At 39.0% G+C, this 19,481-nt stretch overlaps 1 protein-coding gene across 2 annotated transcripts in view; it reads left to right on the top strand.

Annotated features, from left to right (window-relative positions):
- cadpsa (Ca2+-dependent activator protein for secretion a) overlaps positions 1–19,481 on the top strand; it is a 563,574-nt gene that overhangs the window by 448,915 nt on the left and 95,178 nt on the right. Inside the window, exons 21-26 of one of the 2 annotated variants that reach the window (XM_041192085.1) lie at positions 160–294; positions 2,841–2,996; positions 3,558–3,705; positions 6,544–6,618; positions 7,309–7,392; positions 7,949–7,981. In XM_041192085.1, the coding sequence (XP_041048019.1) occupies positions 160–294; positions 2,841–2,996; positions 3,558–3,705; positions 6,544–6,618; positions 7,309–7,392; positions 7,949–7,981 (631 nt within the window). The remainder of the gene's footprint in view (positions 1–159; positions 295–2,840; positions 2,997–3,557; positions 3,706–6,543; positions 6,619–7,308; positions 7,393–7,948; positions 7,982–19,481) is intronic. The other variant, XM_041192084.1, reaches the window with a different exon arrangement.

The following is a 19,481-nucleotide window of genomic DNA, read 5'->3' as shown; positions in this document are numbered from 1 at the left end:
ACACATACTTAAATAACATGTTTTTTTGTGTAATTAGCTCTTTATTGCTGTGAATTTTTTGATGGTTTTGCAGATTTATTTAAGGGTGTCACATGCTTCCACATCTGCATCTACATTGTCACTGTTATGGTATTTTCTTTCTGTCTGTTTCTTCCACAGGAGTTTAACAAGTAATCTTCCCAATGTGAATCTACCAAATGTGAATCTCCCCAAAGTACCAAATCTACCAGTTAACCTCCCACAAATGCCTAGTTTTTCTGCTTCGTCATGGATCGCCAATATATATGATGCTGAGTGTGTATTCAATACACGTTAGGTCTGATTTGTCACTTATAGTAACCTGGCATGAATCTGTCCTTTGTTTCTTTTTTTTTTGCAAGCAAGAAGTTGGGTAAGAATAAATTAAACCAGAAATGCTATTAACCCTTCAGCGGGGATATCCTTTTTAAATTTCTCAAAAAAGTAGCGATTAATGTGCTTCCATATTTAAAAGATTAACATTGCCTTTTCCTCATTTACAAATAATGTTGAAGTTAGATTTTGAACAAGCATTTTTCTCCAAGATTTTGGAAAATGTATAATTTTGGAAGCCTGTACCTAATAAAAATCTGATTCAGAAATGTTTGCATCTATTGGGAGTGGAAAATTCTCTCAGCAGCGTTTTCCAATTTCATGTATATGCTGGCCCAGCAGGTCTCACACAACACTGAAGATATATTATATCACACTTTATTAATCATCAACATTTATAAAAATATATAGTTCTAGCACAGCTCCTGTGTGGTTGCAAGTCACCTGTTTGCCATACTTAGCATATAAACAACTTATTGCAGTACTCAGTGTCTCACAGATCGTCAAAGGTACCTGCCAAAGCTTTAATATTTTATTAGTTTTGCTGAGGCAGAATTCAGCACCCTTAAATCTCTGTGAGTTGGGCATGATATCCAGCGGTTTAACTGCACCAATGTTTGGCTGCCTATACCACTGCTGTATAATTAGGAGCTAAGCAACAATATACAAGAACAAAAGAGTTTAGTTTTGGTTCATAAAGATGGTTGGTCCCTTGTAATTTTTGCATTTTTGTAAATGCCCTGATTTGAATTATTTAAAAGGAAACATTTTAACAAAGTGATGTGTAAAGTTGTTAACATGAATGCACATTTAACAGTTTAAATGTGTTTAAATTGCTCAAAGCACAGGATACAGCACTGCAAAGTGGAATCATTCCAAAAACAATAAAAAGCATTTTCATGCCGGGTTGACTATATGGGAGACTAGATTAGGAAACGCGCGAAAATGGAAAGCATAAGTGCTTTTCCATTTTCCTCTGTTTGCATGCCGTGTGATAGTTTGGAAAGATATGGATCAATCATTGGAGGAAAACTAAGTTAACAACCATAATCAAATCTTATTAGAATCTACCCCATTCTCATTACAAGGCTCTCAGTTCTAGCACTATCTCAAATTTTAGACTACTGGATGTTGACACTCAATGTATTAGTGATATATTTTATACCATGTTATGAGACATTTAATATAGCATGCAACTCATTATAACATGCATAATATTTGGCTCCTGAGATCTATTATATTGAGGATGGAGTGTACTTTTTATAGTGCTTGAGATAAATTAGTCAGATAACACATACAGCTCATAATCCTCGATTGTGTGGTTGTGCTCTTAGTTCTCCAGAAGTAATGGCTTTAAACTTCAGTATGCTCGCAGAAAGCGCTTTGTTGTGACATGGATATGTTATGTCAAAATTAAATAGACTAAAATGCTTGATTCTATATCTTTCCAATGGAACTGGACTATTTCCAATCCCTTTCAAGCAATATTTCCAAACCTTTTCATGTAGTAGATAAATTACTTTAACTGTAATTGCTGTAGACAACTGATAAGAGTCCCAAAAACAAACGAACCCTTTTAGGAATATGTTCCTGTCACCACAGAGTTCCCAGAAGGTGAGGGTTACCTTGGCATGCTGGGATATGGTCTCATCCCACGGTAGCTTTCTCCACGCTCTGAAGCATTCATTACTTCAGTGCAGCTGGCATCCATCATATTGGAAACGCACGCTGCCATATGTTGTTTCTGAAGATGATGCCAGCAGTAATGGTAATGCATGGTGTGTACAACATCTAAAAAAAAAAGTACAGTGTTGGCATTAGTGGTTTGCGAGGATGCATTTCATGAGACAAGAAAATGTGTTTCAAATCTCACAGTGAAGCCAAGCTGCTAGAATTCTGAATTAAAAGGGTACATTTCATCAAAGGTCATTATTAGCCTACATATTCTGATGATGTTCAGGATTTTCTGTGGAGAAGCATATTTGAATATTTCAAAATCATTTAGTCATATTGCCCCAAAATATGACAGCTATTGGCTGAATGGCCTAAATTATTACAGGTCAAGGGAATAGCAAACCCTCGCCCACCACTAGTTACCACTAAGCCACCTGATCCCCAGCAGGTAGTTGTTCTTGTTTTTGAGAGATATGTCAAGTATGCATGAAAACACAACACAAAATAACCACACATGCCCCTGTGGTTATAAACCCAGGTTACTTTTTACCATACACTTTTAATAAACATATTTGTTCTCTAGCAATTTCTAAAACTTTTCCTTTGCATATGGATGAATTGTTAAGTGTTACATAGCATGAGACTACAAAGCAGATAAGGTGTATGATAAAAAAAATCCAATCTTTGACAATGGAGACCTTATACCCAACATCTTTCCTTTGCTTAAGACTGCTGTGTACCCCAGGCACTAGTCTCCATAATCGATGGCAATAGCCTGAGACTGAGTCTGATAACTATTTTCCCTGTTTTTGCAGCAATGGCTCAGGAACCTCAGAAGATTTATTCTGGAAGCTGGATGCTCTGCAGACCTTCATTAGAGATCTGCATTGGCCAGAGGAGGAGTTTGCAAAACACCTGGAGCAAAGACTAAAGCTCATGTCCAGCGATATGATTGAGTCATGTGTTAAAAGGTTAGGCATTTTACAGAGGAAATGGAAAGCAAACCCAACAAGTATTTGTCTGAGAGCATAATCCCTACTTAGTGGATTATCTGTAAGATTTAATTATAGTTAACGATTGCCAATTTAGAAAGAAAGGAACCCTTGCTGTATTACAGCAGCATGCTTGACATAGCATGTCAATCAATTACTGTCAACAGTTCAATATTATGTCTATTTGCAGACGTAATCTGATTTGGATATTACATGGGAATGTTCACTCGTTACAAAGTTAGGGAGGTGGTGTGAAGTATGATGCTAGAATCTCACAAGCTGCCTCAACCAGTTTCATTTGAGGTAGAAGTAAAAAGTAATTGGAATATTTTAGTCAGTACTGTACAGAAGAATAGAAAGATATGTTTGGAGGCCATTTGTAATTGACACTTTATCTGTAAAGTTATGATGAATACATAATTAAAATAATTAATATTTTGAATAACAAGTACTGTTTGTATGCTTGTAAACATGCCCCTGACAAATGGCCCCTAACGCTATTTCAGATTTCAGATTTTAAAACAATCATTTCTTTCATAGAACTAGGATTGCGTTTGAAGCCAAGCTACAGAAAACAAGCAGGTCAACAGATTTCCGTGTCCCACAGTCAATATGCACCATGTTTAACGTGATGGTGGATGCCAAGACACAGTCCACAAAGCTTTGCAGCATGGAGGTCGGCCAGGAAGTAAGTTAACACTTTTCCACAAAAATGATTATTTCCAGTAAGGAGCTTACACTATAATTCAGATTCAATTGTAGCACATTATTACCAAATTCTAACTTTTAAAGCAAAATATTTATACTGCATGTAAGGATGATTTATAGTCTGTATAACTCTTTAAACATTACAGTATTTTCTAAGATAACTACGCTAACCCTTTGAATATAATAACTGTGTCACAGTTTACAAAGCATAATTTTTTCCTTCTTCAAGAGTATCTGCGCAGAACAATCTCTTTAATTTCGTTGTGGAATAATATGACATAGAATAAAACCTGCAACTACTTAATACTTCTGAATTGACAGGATTAACAGAATAGCATGTTTCAAATAATAGCAATTCCAGTTCTCCCCCCCACCATAGCTCTCCATTGGAAGTGTAAGATCAGCAAACATACCTCTAACGATTTTTCTTTTGTTATTGAAATTTTATTCAGTAACTGAAGTTTGATCTAATTATTCATTATTAAAAATTTTCTGAGTGTTTATTTAGTGTTTGTTTCTTTAATAAATTATTCATAGAATTTATACACAGGGCTCAGTGGAAATGACATATAATTGAAGCAGAATTCAACAAACATCCAAAGCTGAATTCTTAAGTTCAAAATGCAAGCACTTTGAGGGCTGAATTCAAGGGTAAAATGGGTATCCTTGAGTAAAGGAAATACTTTAATTGTATCAACTTTCTTAATCAACAACCGTAGAATCGTACAGTACAGAAAGTGGCCATTCAGCACATTGTACCTGTTCTGGCTCTTTGAAAGAGCTATCCAATTTAGTTCCACAACTCAATTTTTTTCAATAACTACAAATTTGCCTCCTTCAAGTCAATTTCCTTTTAATTGTTCCTTTGGTATTTGCTTCCACCAAACTTTCAAGCAGCACATTGCAGATCTTAACAACCCTCTGTATGAAAAAAAAACTTCTTATCTTACATAAAAGCAAAATACTGCAGATGCTGGAAATCTGAAATATAAACAGAAAATGCTGGAAAAGCGCAGCAGGTCTGGCAACATCTGTGGAGAAAGAAACAGAGTTAATGTCTCGAGTCCGTTTCGAGTCTTCTGAAGAAGTCATATGGACTCAAAACATTAACTCTGTTTCTCTCTCCACGGATGTTGCCAGGCCAGCTGAGTTTTCCAGCATTTTCTGTTTTTACTTCTTATCCCCTTAGTTCTTTTGCAAATTATTTTAAGTTTATGATCTTTGGTGACCAGAAGAAACAGCTTCTCCCTACTTACTCCATCAGAAGCCTTTAGAATTTTGAATATGCCTATTAGGTTTCCCCTAAATCCTTCTCTGAGGAGGACAATCCCAACTTCTTCTGTCCTCGACATAACTGAAGACCCTCCCTGGCATCATCATGGTCAACATCCTCTGCACCCTCCCCAAAGTCTTGATATCTTTATGAAAATGTATTGCCCAGAATTATGAACAGTAGCCCAGCTGAGGCCTAACCAGTGATTTGTAAACATTTCTCATAACTTTCTTGTTTTGTATTCAATACTCTGTTTACAAAAGCATATGTACAAGAAAAATGACAAAACTATCAAAGAGAAGGTCCTTGAAATTTTGTGTCTCCCAGCAATGGCAAGAAATGCCAGCTACATTATTTCTGTGGCACATCTACCAGGCTCCTACCTCATTTACAGTGGGGACTGAGAAAAGCCCATGAAACATTAGGACCATGATCTTTGTGAAAATTATATTTTTCCTGCATTAAATGATAGCAACCTTTTATTAAATGATGCTCTTTAATCAAATTTATACATCAAACCTTTTATTATTTCAAACTAATTACAATTAATTAATAAGGCTAATTAAAAAGTGAGCTGTGCATCAATCAGATGAGAGTAAATATGGCTTTCTTTCAAAATAAAGATATAATGTGCCATTGTTCATCTGTTAAACTATAAATTAGTTACTTAGTTGTAGAATATATGTACTCGGGAAATTGAACTGTTGTTGGCTGTGCTAGTTGCCTATCAGAAACATGTTATATCCTGAAGGAAGTAATTCTCACATTGAAAAGCTCTTTCTGGAAATTAATAGGTAACTCGGCACATGTAACACTGTGCCACTGTTTTCTCGATTGAAAGTTGATTTGTGAATTATTTAAACATAACTCCAAATGAATTACAATGGATGTATTATTGAGACTGAATCACTGGAATAGTTTATATAGAGATGAAGTATAATGTTAATAAACTAAGAACTGTAATTTTAGAACTTATTTTTAATGCTTTTTACTGATTTAGTATTTATTTGTATTTAGTTCTGTAGGCCGTATTATACTGTTGGATAATAGTATACAAACACTTAAACATATTTATCTGAAATGCCACTCTATTATTTTAGGGGAGGCATTACCCATTCAGATGAGATAAACTTATTCTTTAACTAAAACAGAGGAGAGAGGCCGACACATTAAACGTTTGATGCCAGCATTGCACATGGTAACTTCAGGGACATATACTTTAAAGTTAGACATGAAGAACAAGTTGCATTCTGCTCTCAGGTCTTTCCCCTTGGTTTTCTGAAATGCTGTTAGAGGTGCATAAATGTGCCAAGTGATCATTCATTCCTGATTCTTGCTTACTGTGGGCTGGATTTACAAACAAGGGCATGCTCATAGCAAATGCCATACATGCTCTGAGAAGCCCTCACTGTGACTGAAGGGTGATAAAGTGGAGGAGAAAACTGTGCACGTTTTATTGGGTGAAGACTTGACATGTCTAGGCCAGCAACTTGTTTTAAAAGTGAATATCCCATTTTGCCCATGTGTTTTTCTGTTTCTTTTCAGCGGCAATACCATTCTAAAATTGATGAGTTGATTGAAGAAACTGTCAAAGAAATGATAACTCTCATGGTTGCAAAGGTACAGTGCAAAATGGCTATTAGGGCTGTTTTAGAAATCAGAAATCTGAATAAGACGCTTAAGAGTTAAACTCGGTAGAAAATTTCATGCAGGCAATATTCAGAATTGGACATTTTAAATCTCAGAGATAGTAGCTAGTTCCATGGATTCACCACTTTTAAAATGGAACTTTCAATTGCCACTCTTTAATTTCTTTAGATGTTTAATGGAATGATTAGCAAGTTACTGGTTATTACTGTAATCATTGCTAAATGCTACTTGTTGATGTTAAACACATACCACCACTACAACAGAACCTTTCAGTATGTAGTAATGAATTTAAAAATCATACTGTAGGTGTTCCTATTAGTTTTTTAGATTCCGTTATACAGAATTGAGTAGACATAGAGGCAATTTATTAAAGTAACTGAGAAATGGTGATAATATATCTGGTCAAGATTATATTCAGATGAAAATTAATGATCCAATTTACAACAGTAGTAAGATATATACAGCAAATCATTGGACAATGAAAGTAGCAAAACATGGAGTTCATTCATGTAAATTACATATGCTACAATAAAGCAAGACATAAGTTAAAACTTAGATTCATCAACCTTGTCAGGTAACAATTAACTTTTTAAGATTAGAAGAAACAGAACTGTTATGCCCAAATAAGTTAATGTGCTTCTAATCATTTTCTCTCCTTAGTTTGTCACTATCTTGGAAGGAGTGCTGTCTAAACTGTCCAGATACGATGAAGGGACTCTCTTCTCATCCTTTCTGTCATTCACTGTAAGAAAAAAGTCTTTGTGTTAATTTGTAATTAATAGACATTTCTTCTTGTTCAGAAAAAAAAATGGAAACATTCTCAGTGTTCAGTCAATGTTGCTGCATTTACATTGCAGGGTGTACAGTAGAACCTCTAGTAGACATGCTCCCGATTACCCATCTTCCTGATTATCTGCCAGAATTTTGTAGAACAAACCCATATGTGAGATTTAACCTTATTTTACAGCTTGCTAACCTTACAACACAAGAAGGATTAAATTTAATTTGTGCTATTTGTATTGGAGTTCTCTCCATTCATCTTCATGTCTAATGTATAACCTAATGCGTAGTATTATTCATGTAAAAACATGACTATCTGGTAATCTATACAGTCCACTTCTATTATGACTGTCAATGAAGGTTCCACTCTAGTCATTTTCTGAAGTACAATAAGACACATGTCTTAGAAAATGTTTCTTAAATGTCTCAAAAACTACTCACTAAGTTAATATATTTTTGCTGTGTGTTTAGGCTAAGAAATGTTTTTTGTCATCTTCCTTCTTTCTATTTTATTTTAAAGGTGAAAGCAGCTTCCAAGTATGTGGATGTCCCTGTAAGTGAGACTATAATTCTATCAGCTCCTGTTGACGTGCAAGTTAAATCCCTGAATTTTAAAACGTGTAGATGCTTGACAATAAAAGAATAGGTCACACATTTTACTTAATTAAAGTTTGTTAAACTCAGGCACAGATTTATAGAGAGAACTAATGAAACAAGCTGAGACTTATTCTGTCCTTAAAATTGATTCAAATTATTGTTTTGCTGCAGCCTTACTGGATTTGAGCTTATAGGGAGGCAATTCCTCTGACATGCAGAAATATTAATAACAGTCAAGTTAAGGCAATTTTTCAACCAATTTTCTTATCTTCAGTCTTGAAGGTATATTTCTATTGGGATGCTGCTGATCATAGTAACTTTGCTAGAAGAGCTACAAAAGCTCCAGACAAATTGTCTGGTTTTTCCCCTCCCTTGGCTGGGGCATTGAGGCAATTCACAGCACTCATTATCCACTACTAAACATATAAGAAATGTCTTTACTCCCCAAGTTAGCCTCTGGATCAACACTATACTTCTCCATTTGGAGTGTGGGTGTGAGCATCTATGCTAATAGCATAAATTAAACAGGGATTGTGTCTTGAGAATGAAGGTGGGCACTGCACTTGCAGTTATTATCTAGCTGTTATTAATTCCCTAATTATTATTCAGCAGCCTATTTTGCCCAGTAACAGGATAGACATGTTATGTTTTTTAAAAATGTATAGAGTAACAAGGAAGATTTTTCAGTAAACACAAACTGCTGCAGATGCTACAGGAACTCAAGCAAATACTGTCCACAGTCTGAGAACCAAGTTAAAGTTTCTCTGTGTCCTAACTTTTCTGGATACTAAATCAAAGTGATTATTACTGCCTATCTGTTACCTGTGGAAGAAGACAAATTTAAGTTTCCAGGGAAACTTTTTAGAAGGCTGTTTGGTTACTATTTTATGGGTATTTATATGGGCCATGATTTTATGGCCCCTTTGGCCCAGTGGGGTATTATGGTCCTGCCAAACTGAATGGAGATTTAAATGGCTCGCTGCATCCGCTGCGGACAGTGATACAAGTCTAATTTAAATGTTTATTTTCTGATCCAGGGGATGTAGGTGTTTGTAGTATATTTATGATGAAAAAATATCAGGAAAAGCCGGCTGTTTCTTAAAGTTCCTTCAAAGGAATATACTTTAATTCTGCTAGGAAGCCCAACCATTGACACTTGGGAAATAGTTCTCTCTTCTGAAAAACTGTAGTGTTTTAGTGTAAATACTGCAAAGTAAATCTGTTTAATAAGGATAATTTGTTTGCTGAGAATCAAATCAACAGTGATTTAATAGGATGTTCTGCCCATCCAATTAGCAGTGAATGGCTTTGAGAGAGAGATTGTACTAATAAACACATTTTCACCTGGCGCATTCTTGAATTATTTCCCTGTCATGGAAGCAGCAGGTGCAAATAATACTGCCATGATCCTGAGAGCCAAATATTATTCCTTTGCTCTGTAATTGTTTGCTTTATGTAAAAATCTTACAGGCTTGCCCCTTCCTAAACCATATTCATTTGCACCCTGGAAACTAGACTGAAGTGTGCTAACTAACTGCAATTTATGGTGACTGACAATCAAATATTCTACTGAATGGGTACCCTGTGGTCTTAAATATATCTCATTAGCAAAACCAATTCACAGCAATAGCTTACCGGTATATACTTAGAGTGGAAACTGTAGATATCTGAATGTCACCTTTTGAAAACAGCCTGTATTACAGCCTGCTAATGAGTTTATATGATTGTTTTGTGGTATAAGAAAGCTATAAATCTACAAGTGAGTTTGAAGATTGCATCCTCTGCATTGAGAAGAAAAAACAGGTGATAGTTGATTATTTCTTACTGACAAAGTTGTGTGAATTAACGGCCTTGGTTACAAAACACGAGAAAATTACACTTTCTGATTCAAAGCTAATAAAAATGAATTATAAATACAAAGCATCTTATTAACCTTCACAGTCATTCACAATTCTGTCTGTTTAACAAGTGTTATTACACTTAACGTACATAAGTGGCCTAGGTTTGCTTATCATAATGCTGACAATAGCCCATTCATTTTAATTGGATTGCCATAGGTATTATGATCAGAAAACCTAATCCAGTCAGTCTTGTTTCATTGCCATGCTGAAGACTGGCATTTGCTAACAATTGCAGGGGACTAATAACAGACACCTAAATTTGATTGTATTTTTTATTCAGCCATAGAATGTGGGCATCGCTGGCAAGGCCAGCATTTATTGCTCATCCTCAATGCCCTTGAGAAGTTGGTGGTGAGCTGCCTTCTTGAACCACTGCAGTCCATATGGTGAAGGCACACCCACAATGCTGTTAGGGAAGGAGAATTTAGTCCAGCAATGATGAAATACAAGTGATATATTTCCAGTTCAACATGGTGTATAACTTGGAGGGCAATTGGAGGTGGTGGTGTTCCCATGCCCCTGCTACCCTTGTCCTTCTAGGTGGCGGAGATCGTAGGTTTGGAAGGTGCTGTTGAAAAAGCCTTGGGAAGTTTCTGCGGTGGATCTTGTAGATGGCTATACCCTGCTGCCACAGTGGTGGAAAGAGTTTCAATCAAGCAGGAAACTTTGTCCTGGATGGACAAGCTGCTCAAGTATTGTTGGAGCCACATCATCCAGGCAAATGGAGAATATTCTGTCAGACTCTTGACTTGGACCTTGTTGATGGTGGAAAAGATTTGAGGAGTCAGGAGGTGAGCCACTCACCATGGAATACCCAGCCTCTGATCTTCTCTTGTAGTCATGGTATTTATGTGGTTGGTCCAATCAAATTTCTGGTCAATGGTGATCCCCAAGATGATGTTGGTAGAGAGCCCAATGATGGTAATGCTGTTGAATGTCAAGGAGAATATGTTTCGACTCCCTCTTGTTGGAGATGGTCATTGCCTGGCAGTTGTGTGGTGTGCATGTTTTTTTGCCACTTAGCAGCCCAAACTCGAATTGTCCAGGTCTTGCTGCATATGGCATGAACTGCTTTAGTATCTAAGGAGTTGAGAATGAAAATGAACAATGAGCAATCATCAATGAACATCCCCTCTTCTGACCTTATGATAAAGGGAAGGTCATTGATGAAGCAGCTGAAGGTAGTTGGCCTGGGTCACTTCCCTGAGGAACTCCTGCTAAAGTAGACAGGGGTTGAGATAACTGGCCTCCAGCAATCGCAACCATCTTCCTTTGTGTTTGGTATGAATCCAGCCACTGAAGCATCCCCCCCCCCCCCCCCCACTGACTACAATTTTACTAGGGCTCCTTAATGCCACATGCCGTCAAATGATATTTTGATATCAAGGGCAGTCACTCTCACCTCAGGAATTCAGCACATTTATTTACGTTTGGACCAAGGTCTGGAGCTGAGCAATCCCAGCAGAACCCAAATTAAACATCGAGGAGCAAGTTATATTGTTCAGTGAATGTCACTAGCACCTTCAACAGCATCTTCTAGCACTTTGATGACTGACAATAGGTTGATTGGATAGTCTTGGCTGGATTGGATTTGCCCTGCTTTTTTGAATTGGACAGACCTAGGCAATTTTTCACTTTGTCAGTGGATGCCAGTGTAGTAGTTGACTGAAACAGCTTAGCTAAGGGAGCGGCTAATTCTGGAGCACAAGCCTTGAACAAGTATAACCGGGATGTTGTCAGGATCCATAGCCTTTGTCGTGTCCAATGCGCTCAGTTGTTTCCTGATACTTCCTGGTGTGATTCGAATTGATAGAAGACTGTTATCTGTATTGCTGAGGACCTCAGGAAGAGGCCAAGTTGGGTCATCGACTTGCCACTTCTGGCTTAAGATGGTTGCAAATGCTTCAGTCTTTTTTGCATTATGTGCTGGTCTCTACCACCACTTGGGTTGGAGATGTTCATGGAGCTTTCTCATCACAATAGTTATTTAATTGTCCATCACCATTCATGACTGGATATAACAGGACTTCAGAGCTTTAATTTGATCTATTGGTTGTGGGATCACTTTGATCTATCTACAGTGTGCTACTTAAGCATTTTGGAATGCATGTACCCCACTGTTATAGCTTCACCACGTTGCCACCTCATTTTTTAGGTAAGCCTGGTGCTGGCTCCTGGCAAGCTCCTCTACATTTCTCTTTGTTCAGCGTTGGTCCCCTGGCTCGATGGTAATGTTAGAGTGAGGGATAAGACAGACCATGAGGTTAAAGGTATAAATATAATGAAATATAATTCTGCTGTTGCTGATGGACCACAGCACCTCATGGATGCCCAGTTTTGAGCTATCCTGAATCCGTCCCTTTTAGCCCAGTGGTAGCGCCATACAACATGATGGAGAGTGTCCTCAATGTGAAGACAGAATATTAGCTCCAGAAGGACTGTGCAGTGATCACTCCTACTATCATGGACAGATGCACCTCCAACAGGTAGATTGGTGAGGATTAGGTCAAGTTGATTTATCCCTTGTTTTGGATCGAGCACCACCTGCTGCAAGCTCAGTCTGGCAGTTATGTCTTTCAGGACTTGGCTAGCTCAGTCAGTGGTGGTGCTATAGAGCCACTCTTAGTACGTTCTGCGCCCTTGCTCCCCTCAGTGCCTCTTCCAAGTGGTGTTTAACATGGAGAAATACTGATTAATCTGCTGAGGGAGAGCAGGAGGTGGTAATCAGAGGATGTTGCTTAGCCCATGTTTGGCCTGATGTAATGAGACTTCATGTATCCCAGAGTCAATATTAAAGGCTCCCTGGACCACCCCATCCTTATGGTGCACACTGTCCCACCAGCTCTGGTGAGTCCATCATGCCAGTGGAACAGAACACACCTAGGAATAGTGATTGAGGAGTTAGTTGAAAGGCGTGATTCTGTGGGTGTGATTATTGTTGTTACATTGTCAAATTGTCCTCTTTTCAAAGAGTTTAAGTTAATTTATAACTTTCTTTTATTTCTTTTAACCATTTATTAAGATATCACTATTCTTATTTGGACAGTCTAGAGATACTGCTTTTTTTTGCTATATATAAATGACTTGGATATTAGAATACGGAGTAAAATTTCAAAATTTGCCAGTGATACCAAACTTGGAGGAGTGGAAAACAGTGAAGATGATATGAATCGTCTGCAACAGGAATAGATAGGCTAGCAGAATGGACAGACAAGTGACAGATGGGATTTGATACAGACAAGTGTGAGGTGATGCATTTTGGCAGAAGGAATAGGGAGAGGCAATATAGACTTAATGGCACAATTCTAAAGATTCCACAGACAAAGGGAACTGTGAGTGCATGTGCATCAATCTTTGAAGATGGCAGGGCATATTGAGAGAGTGGTTAGCAAAGTGTATGGGATCTTGAACTTCATAAATAGAGGCACTGAGTGCAGAAGCAGGGAAATTATGCTGAACCTTAAGCTCTGGTTAGGCCCCAACTAGAGTATTGCATCCAGTTCTATTCATCGCACTTTAGGGATAAAAAGGTCCTTGAGAGGGTGCAGATGAGATTTACCAGAATGGTTCCCGGATTGGGGGTGTTTTAGTTACAAGGTTAAGTTCGAAAGGCTGGGGTTGTTCTAGTTTGAACAAAGAAGATTCAGGGGAGATTTGATAGAGTTGTACAAGACTATGACAGGCTTAGATAAGGTAGACAAGGAAAAACTCTTCCCGTTAGCTGTTGATACAAGGACAAGGTTGTTGTACTATGCCTTTAAGGGAAGCATCATGACATCACTCGAAGTAGCCGTGCAATTCAGTCTTAATTTCATTTTTGCCTTTGAGTAGAGCACACACACACACACAAACACACACACACACACACACACAGCTCTGCTATTGATGTCTTTAAGTTTTCTATCCATGTATACCTGTTCTCGTGTGTAGTCTAAATAATTTAACCCAAAATGTGTTTACCCAATTGCTTATGAGTGATTGGTGCCTTATACCATTGTAGCAACACAACATGGTGCTCAGCAGTGGTCAAACAGCGTGGCAGCAAGATTAGGTACAGGTGCAGCACAGTTAGCAGCCTTAGATCATGCTACATGGCATGAACTGACCCTTGATGTTCTGGTAAGATTGCAATGGAGCCGCAGCATCGGAGAATGTTGAAGTCACAGCGTGCTAACTGCACAGTAAAGCTTTGAAGATACAGTGTGGGGATGGTGCTGAAGTAAAGGGCTGCTAAGCAGACTGATCGCTTGTGGTGAGATTGCGGCGCATAGCCTATCAGTTCAGCGAGTGGGATAGTGCATTGAGAGGACCAGCGCCAGGTTAGATCAGTCAGGACGGGCAAGTGACCAGGGTGTGGGCTGGATCGAAAGCAAGTGAGGGAGAGTCAAACCAAAAAATGTCATAAAAATCAGGCCAAAGAACGTTGCCATTATGACAGTGGAGCTAAGGAAAAGCACGTGAAAGCGGCTACATTGACACTCATCCCAGATACTATAAGAGAAGGAAGATCAAAGGGATATTGTCAGAATGTTCACAAAGCTACCCGGTTTGAATTGGGATGCCGCTGACCTACTAACTGAATTCAAAATGTTTAAGCAGCGTACAGAGCTCTGGTTTCTTGATTCGGGTATATCTGAACCAGACAAGCAAGCCGTTTGCCTAGCAATTGGAAATGAAGGTCTACACAGGCTGAACACGGCAGGATTAACAGAAGAGCTAAAGGTTCTTGAAAGATATGGACTAGATTGGAAGACTGATTCAGGATCAGGTTAAACTTCCGTATTCATCGAATAGAGTTCATGTAATTTCGACAGCAGACTACAAAATCCATAGACCACCTCACCACCACATGCAGAGAAAAGGCTATGTACTGTGACTTTTCCAACGCAGAGCCAGCAGACAGAATTGGCGAGCGCATCCATTCCCTTGGAAGGGTTCCAGAAAGATCAGCTAGACAAGCCCAAAACATATGGCATCAAAGAGCTGCTCGAGAATGGACATAAGTAAGAAGCGATCTTTGCAGGTTGATGAAGCTTATAGGCCCTAAGTGCCACCCCAATTGCTGGAGCACCTACTGGAACACCTCAACCTAGCAGGACATGTGGAAGGCATGGCCTTCTGCTTGCACCAAAGAAATGCCAGCCTTCCATCAATTCTGTAAGGCATGTGGCAGAAAGGGCCAATGGCAGTGGCAGTGCACTAGAGCAAATGTTGATGCAGCTGCAAAGAGCCATGCACTGATCCAAACAGACCAACGGTACACAACAGATACCTCCAAGCAATAAGACTGACCATCCAGTATCCTGTCAGAAAGACATACAAAACAGATTGACAAAACAAAAAATGATGTACATGACAAGATAAAGAGCAGTGAATACATGTTTCACACCATCAATCTCATGGAAAACATAGATGCTGTCACACCATCTGAGGTGTTTACCAAAATTTGAATTATCTGCCCTAAGAAAATTGGTAACTACTAATTTTTGGCCAAGATTGACACAGGGGCAAGTGCAAACATACTACCTCTGCAGATTCTAAAAGAAATATACCCACACACATATAAGGCCTTGGCAAAACCTACTACTGCAAAACGTTCAGCATACAATGGTTACTTCTTCCATGTGCAGGATCCATAGCCCTGGAGTGCAAGTATTATCAATTCTCCTAGGTGCCACAGATGTTCTACATCATGGGACTAAAGGCTCAATGATTGTAGGTCTGCCAGCATGCTGTGACCAAGCACTAGTGACAACCCATGGATTCAGTCAGACTCACAAGGCAGATCAATCTCAGAAACTACTCCTATCACCTCAGTTTCTGACCTAATATCAAAATATCCAGAATGTTTTGACAAAATTGGCAGTTTCAAGGGAGCTGCATCATTACACTTGCAGGAGAATGCAAGCCCATCAATTGATCCACCATGTAAGCGCAGTGTCCACTGACAAGACAAATTGGAGGTCAAACTAAACAAATAGAGAAAGACAGGGGTAGAAGAGTACATTGCGTGCGTCATAAAGAAGGATGGATCATTGAGAGTATGCCTCGATCCAGACCATTTAAATACAACTTTGAAACATAGCCCATTCAAAATACCCACATTAGAAGAGTTAAATCCGAGATTCACTAGGTGCAAAATTCTTCCCAAAGCTTGATGCCAAGCATGGCTACTGGTCAGTACGTCTCACATAGAGGTCCCAAGAGCATCCTACATTTCATACCCCATTCAAATAATACTGTTTTTAACAACTTCCTTTTGAGTTATCTGTTAGCCAGGATCTCTTTCAAGCTCACATGGGCTACATTGCATGCACTGTACCAGGATGCATCTGTAATACTGATGACATAGCTATTGTGGGCAGAACAAAGCAAAAACATGACCATAATTTGCACTTATTGATGCAAGCAGCACTTAAAGAAGGATTGGTGTTCAATGGCCTGAAAATGAACATCAATGTGAGGCAGATCAAATTCTTAGGTTCTATTTATCCCAGTGCTGGCATATATCCTGAACTAGGCATCTCCTGGCGAGTCATTTTTAAAGACAGACAGGTTGTCAAACCAGAATTTTTGTGACCTAATATTTTTCAACAACTTTATCACTCACACATGGGCATAGATCGGACAAGATGACTCGAAAGAGAACCAGTCTATTGGCAGGGTGTGAACAATGACATTGAAGTCATTGCGAGGCATGTCAAAGCATATGCCAAATCAGCACAAAGCACCACTGATTCCGCATGAAGTTCCTACCCATCCTTGGTCCAAAATCGCATCTGACTTCTTTCATGTCCATGGCACTAATTTCATTGTCATCGTCAACTGCTTTACCAAGAACCCCATTATTCAACAATTGCACAATATGTCAAACGCAACTGTCATGCACACTCTAAATGCTGTTTTCAGTTTATTTGGTGCACTTAGAGAGATCATTCCAGATAACAGTCCACAGTTTATTGCTAAGCCATTTCAGGATACATGTGAGAAGTGGAATATCATTTACACTACTACTTCTCCTCAATACTCTAGATCTAACAGCCTAGCTGAACAAATGATTCGCAAGGTGAAATCCCCAATTCTCAAATGTAGACAGACTGAGCAAGATCTACACTTTGCAATGTTATAACTGAGAGTGACATCCTTTAAGTGCAATTATTCCATCACTGGCAAAGCAGACCAGTATGCACCAATTTACCTACTCTTACTCATTCTACTCTCTCAGAAACTAGAGAGCAGTTTTTAAAACCGCAAGAGAAGTTGAGCAACATGCACGAAAAATACAGGTACAGAATTGTCAAGTTTACCGTTGGTTCAATAAGTTTAGGATCCCACAGAAGGTACGTGGCAACCAGCCAAGATGACAAGGATTTGTTCAGGACCAAGGTCCTATGAAGTCATTACACACACAGGTGCAATGGCAAGACATAACTGAAGGCAAATCAGGTCCATTCCAGCCCCTCAGCCCCTCCAGACAGTCCTATTGCATCGAGGACAAGATCCCAAATGTAACTAGGAACATCCAAGAACAACACCCCACAGATCAATTAAGAAAAATCTCCAGACAAGATTACCAAGATCTGGGCATACCAGCAGCTTACGCTTATAGTTTAGAGACTAATAGATTCCTTAGTTCTATACACTGATTTAATGGTAACTAATAATGAACATGTATTGCAATTAGTTATACTTCTTCAGAAGGGGGGCAAGTATCTTTAAAAGGGGAATGTTGTAATATGTCTTTAAGGGATAGCAGCATGACACCATTAGAAGGGAAGTGTGTCATGCAATCCAGTCTTAGTTTCATTTTTGCCTTTGAGCAGAACACACACACAGCTCTGCTGTTGATGTCTTCAAGCTCTCTATCCATGTATATATGTTCCCATGTGCCTAATTTAAATAAATTAATCCATAATGTGCTTACCAAATCCTTTGAGTGCCCTTATATCATTATAACAACACAACGGAGGGGACATTGATTTAAGATTTTGGGCAAGGGATGCAGGGGGAATGTGAGGAAGAACTTTTTTATGCAGCAAGTGGCGATGACCTGGAAATCACTGCCCATGAGGGTGATGGATGCAAAAACAACCATTGATTTCAAAACGAAATTGGATGGGCACTTGAAGTAGATAAACTTGCAGGGTTGTGGGGATCAATCAGGGAAGTGGCATTGATTGAATTGCTCCCAGAGGAGCTGCCATGGACATGATGGACTGAATAGCCTCCTTCTGTGCCACAAATGATTCTACGACTTGTTTTGTGGCCAGTGCAAAGAACTTCCACAGGCAATTCCCAGGCTTCATATTACCTGAAACTTGACTATACTCACAGTAATCTGGAAGTTAGCTTGGCCCAGGCAAATAATAAAGCCAGTGACCTACAGACTCTTTTGCTTCCATGTGTACTTTAGGAGCAGTAACATAGAACCATTCTGACTGACAGATAAATAACACTGTCAGATTGTATGGCCTGGATTCTCTTCTGAGTTACCATCTTATTTGGGGGAGCAAAGAAAAGAAAATGTGTTCTTAAAAGGTTGCTACCTCAAATCCTCACAAAATTTGCACCTGGATTCTCCTCCCAAAAAAAATCAGTTCCACGTAAGGCCTGTCACCAGCCTGTTCTGCATTATTTGAACCCTTTTCTCCTCCATTTTTGGTGGCAAACCAGCCCCAAATAATCACCACCTTCAAATCAGAGACAGTAAGAATTGTTGTAAAATATGGAGATTCATAGAAGAGGGCATTTTGTATGCTGCTACTTGAAGGCTGGTGTTTTTTCTTGCCTGCATATTGATAGTTTTAGTACTCCTGGGTTTCAGTTAGGACTTTACTGCTACTTTTACTACACAAAGTATTGTTTTGCATTTTAAAGATTAATTTCTTAATCGCAATGCCTTCATTTTAATGTGATGAAAAGGAGGCAGATGAGCACCTGAAAAAGTTTGATGCCTCTTCATAAGGCATCACCAAAAGTATCTCTTCCCTACACGTAGACGTTCACAGTTTGATTTTAATCCTTCCCCCACACCCTTACCCAGGGGGAATAATGGGAAAAGTCAAAATTTTAGGACAAGTTGACATGCCATCCTGTGATCACTCCATTCCTGTTCACTGTCATCTTATCATCATCCACTTTCAGTGGGAAGACCTACTTAACATCAAAAATTTGCTGACTGCTGCTGTCATCACACCAAGACATAATCATATCTAAATGCCGGAGGGAATCCTGTATTGGCCACAGCTTGATAGTAGAATAACAGGTGGAGGTGCCAAATTGCCAGGAAAGACCAAGATAAATTTCAAAAAATGCTTCTGAAAGAACTCTTTGTGGGCCAAGCAGGGAATGAGCACTCTCCACAATGAGTTCCTCGGCCTCTCCTTCCTGGCTTCACCCTAATCACCATGGAACCCCACTCCCCTTCTCCCCAGCCCCACAGACCAGCCTCACCCTAAGTCACCATAGAACATTCCTTCCCCCAGCCCAGCCTCATCCTAATAGTCATGGCAACCCCCCTTTTCTGCCCCTCTGTTCCATGCAGCCTCCACTCGA

Source organism: Carcharodon carcharias, chromosome 7 (assembly GCF_017639515.1).
Source record: "Carcharodon carcharias isolate sCarCar2 chromosome 7, sCarCar2.pri, whole genome shotgun sequence".
NCBI lineage: Eukaryota > Metazoa > Chordata > Chondrichthyes > Lamniformes > Lamnidae > Carcharodon > Carcharodon carcharias.
The sequence above is the reverse complement of the archived record's forward strand: the minus strand, read 5'-3'. Positions and strand labels throughout refer to the sequence as shown.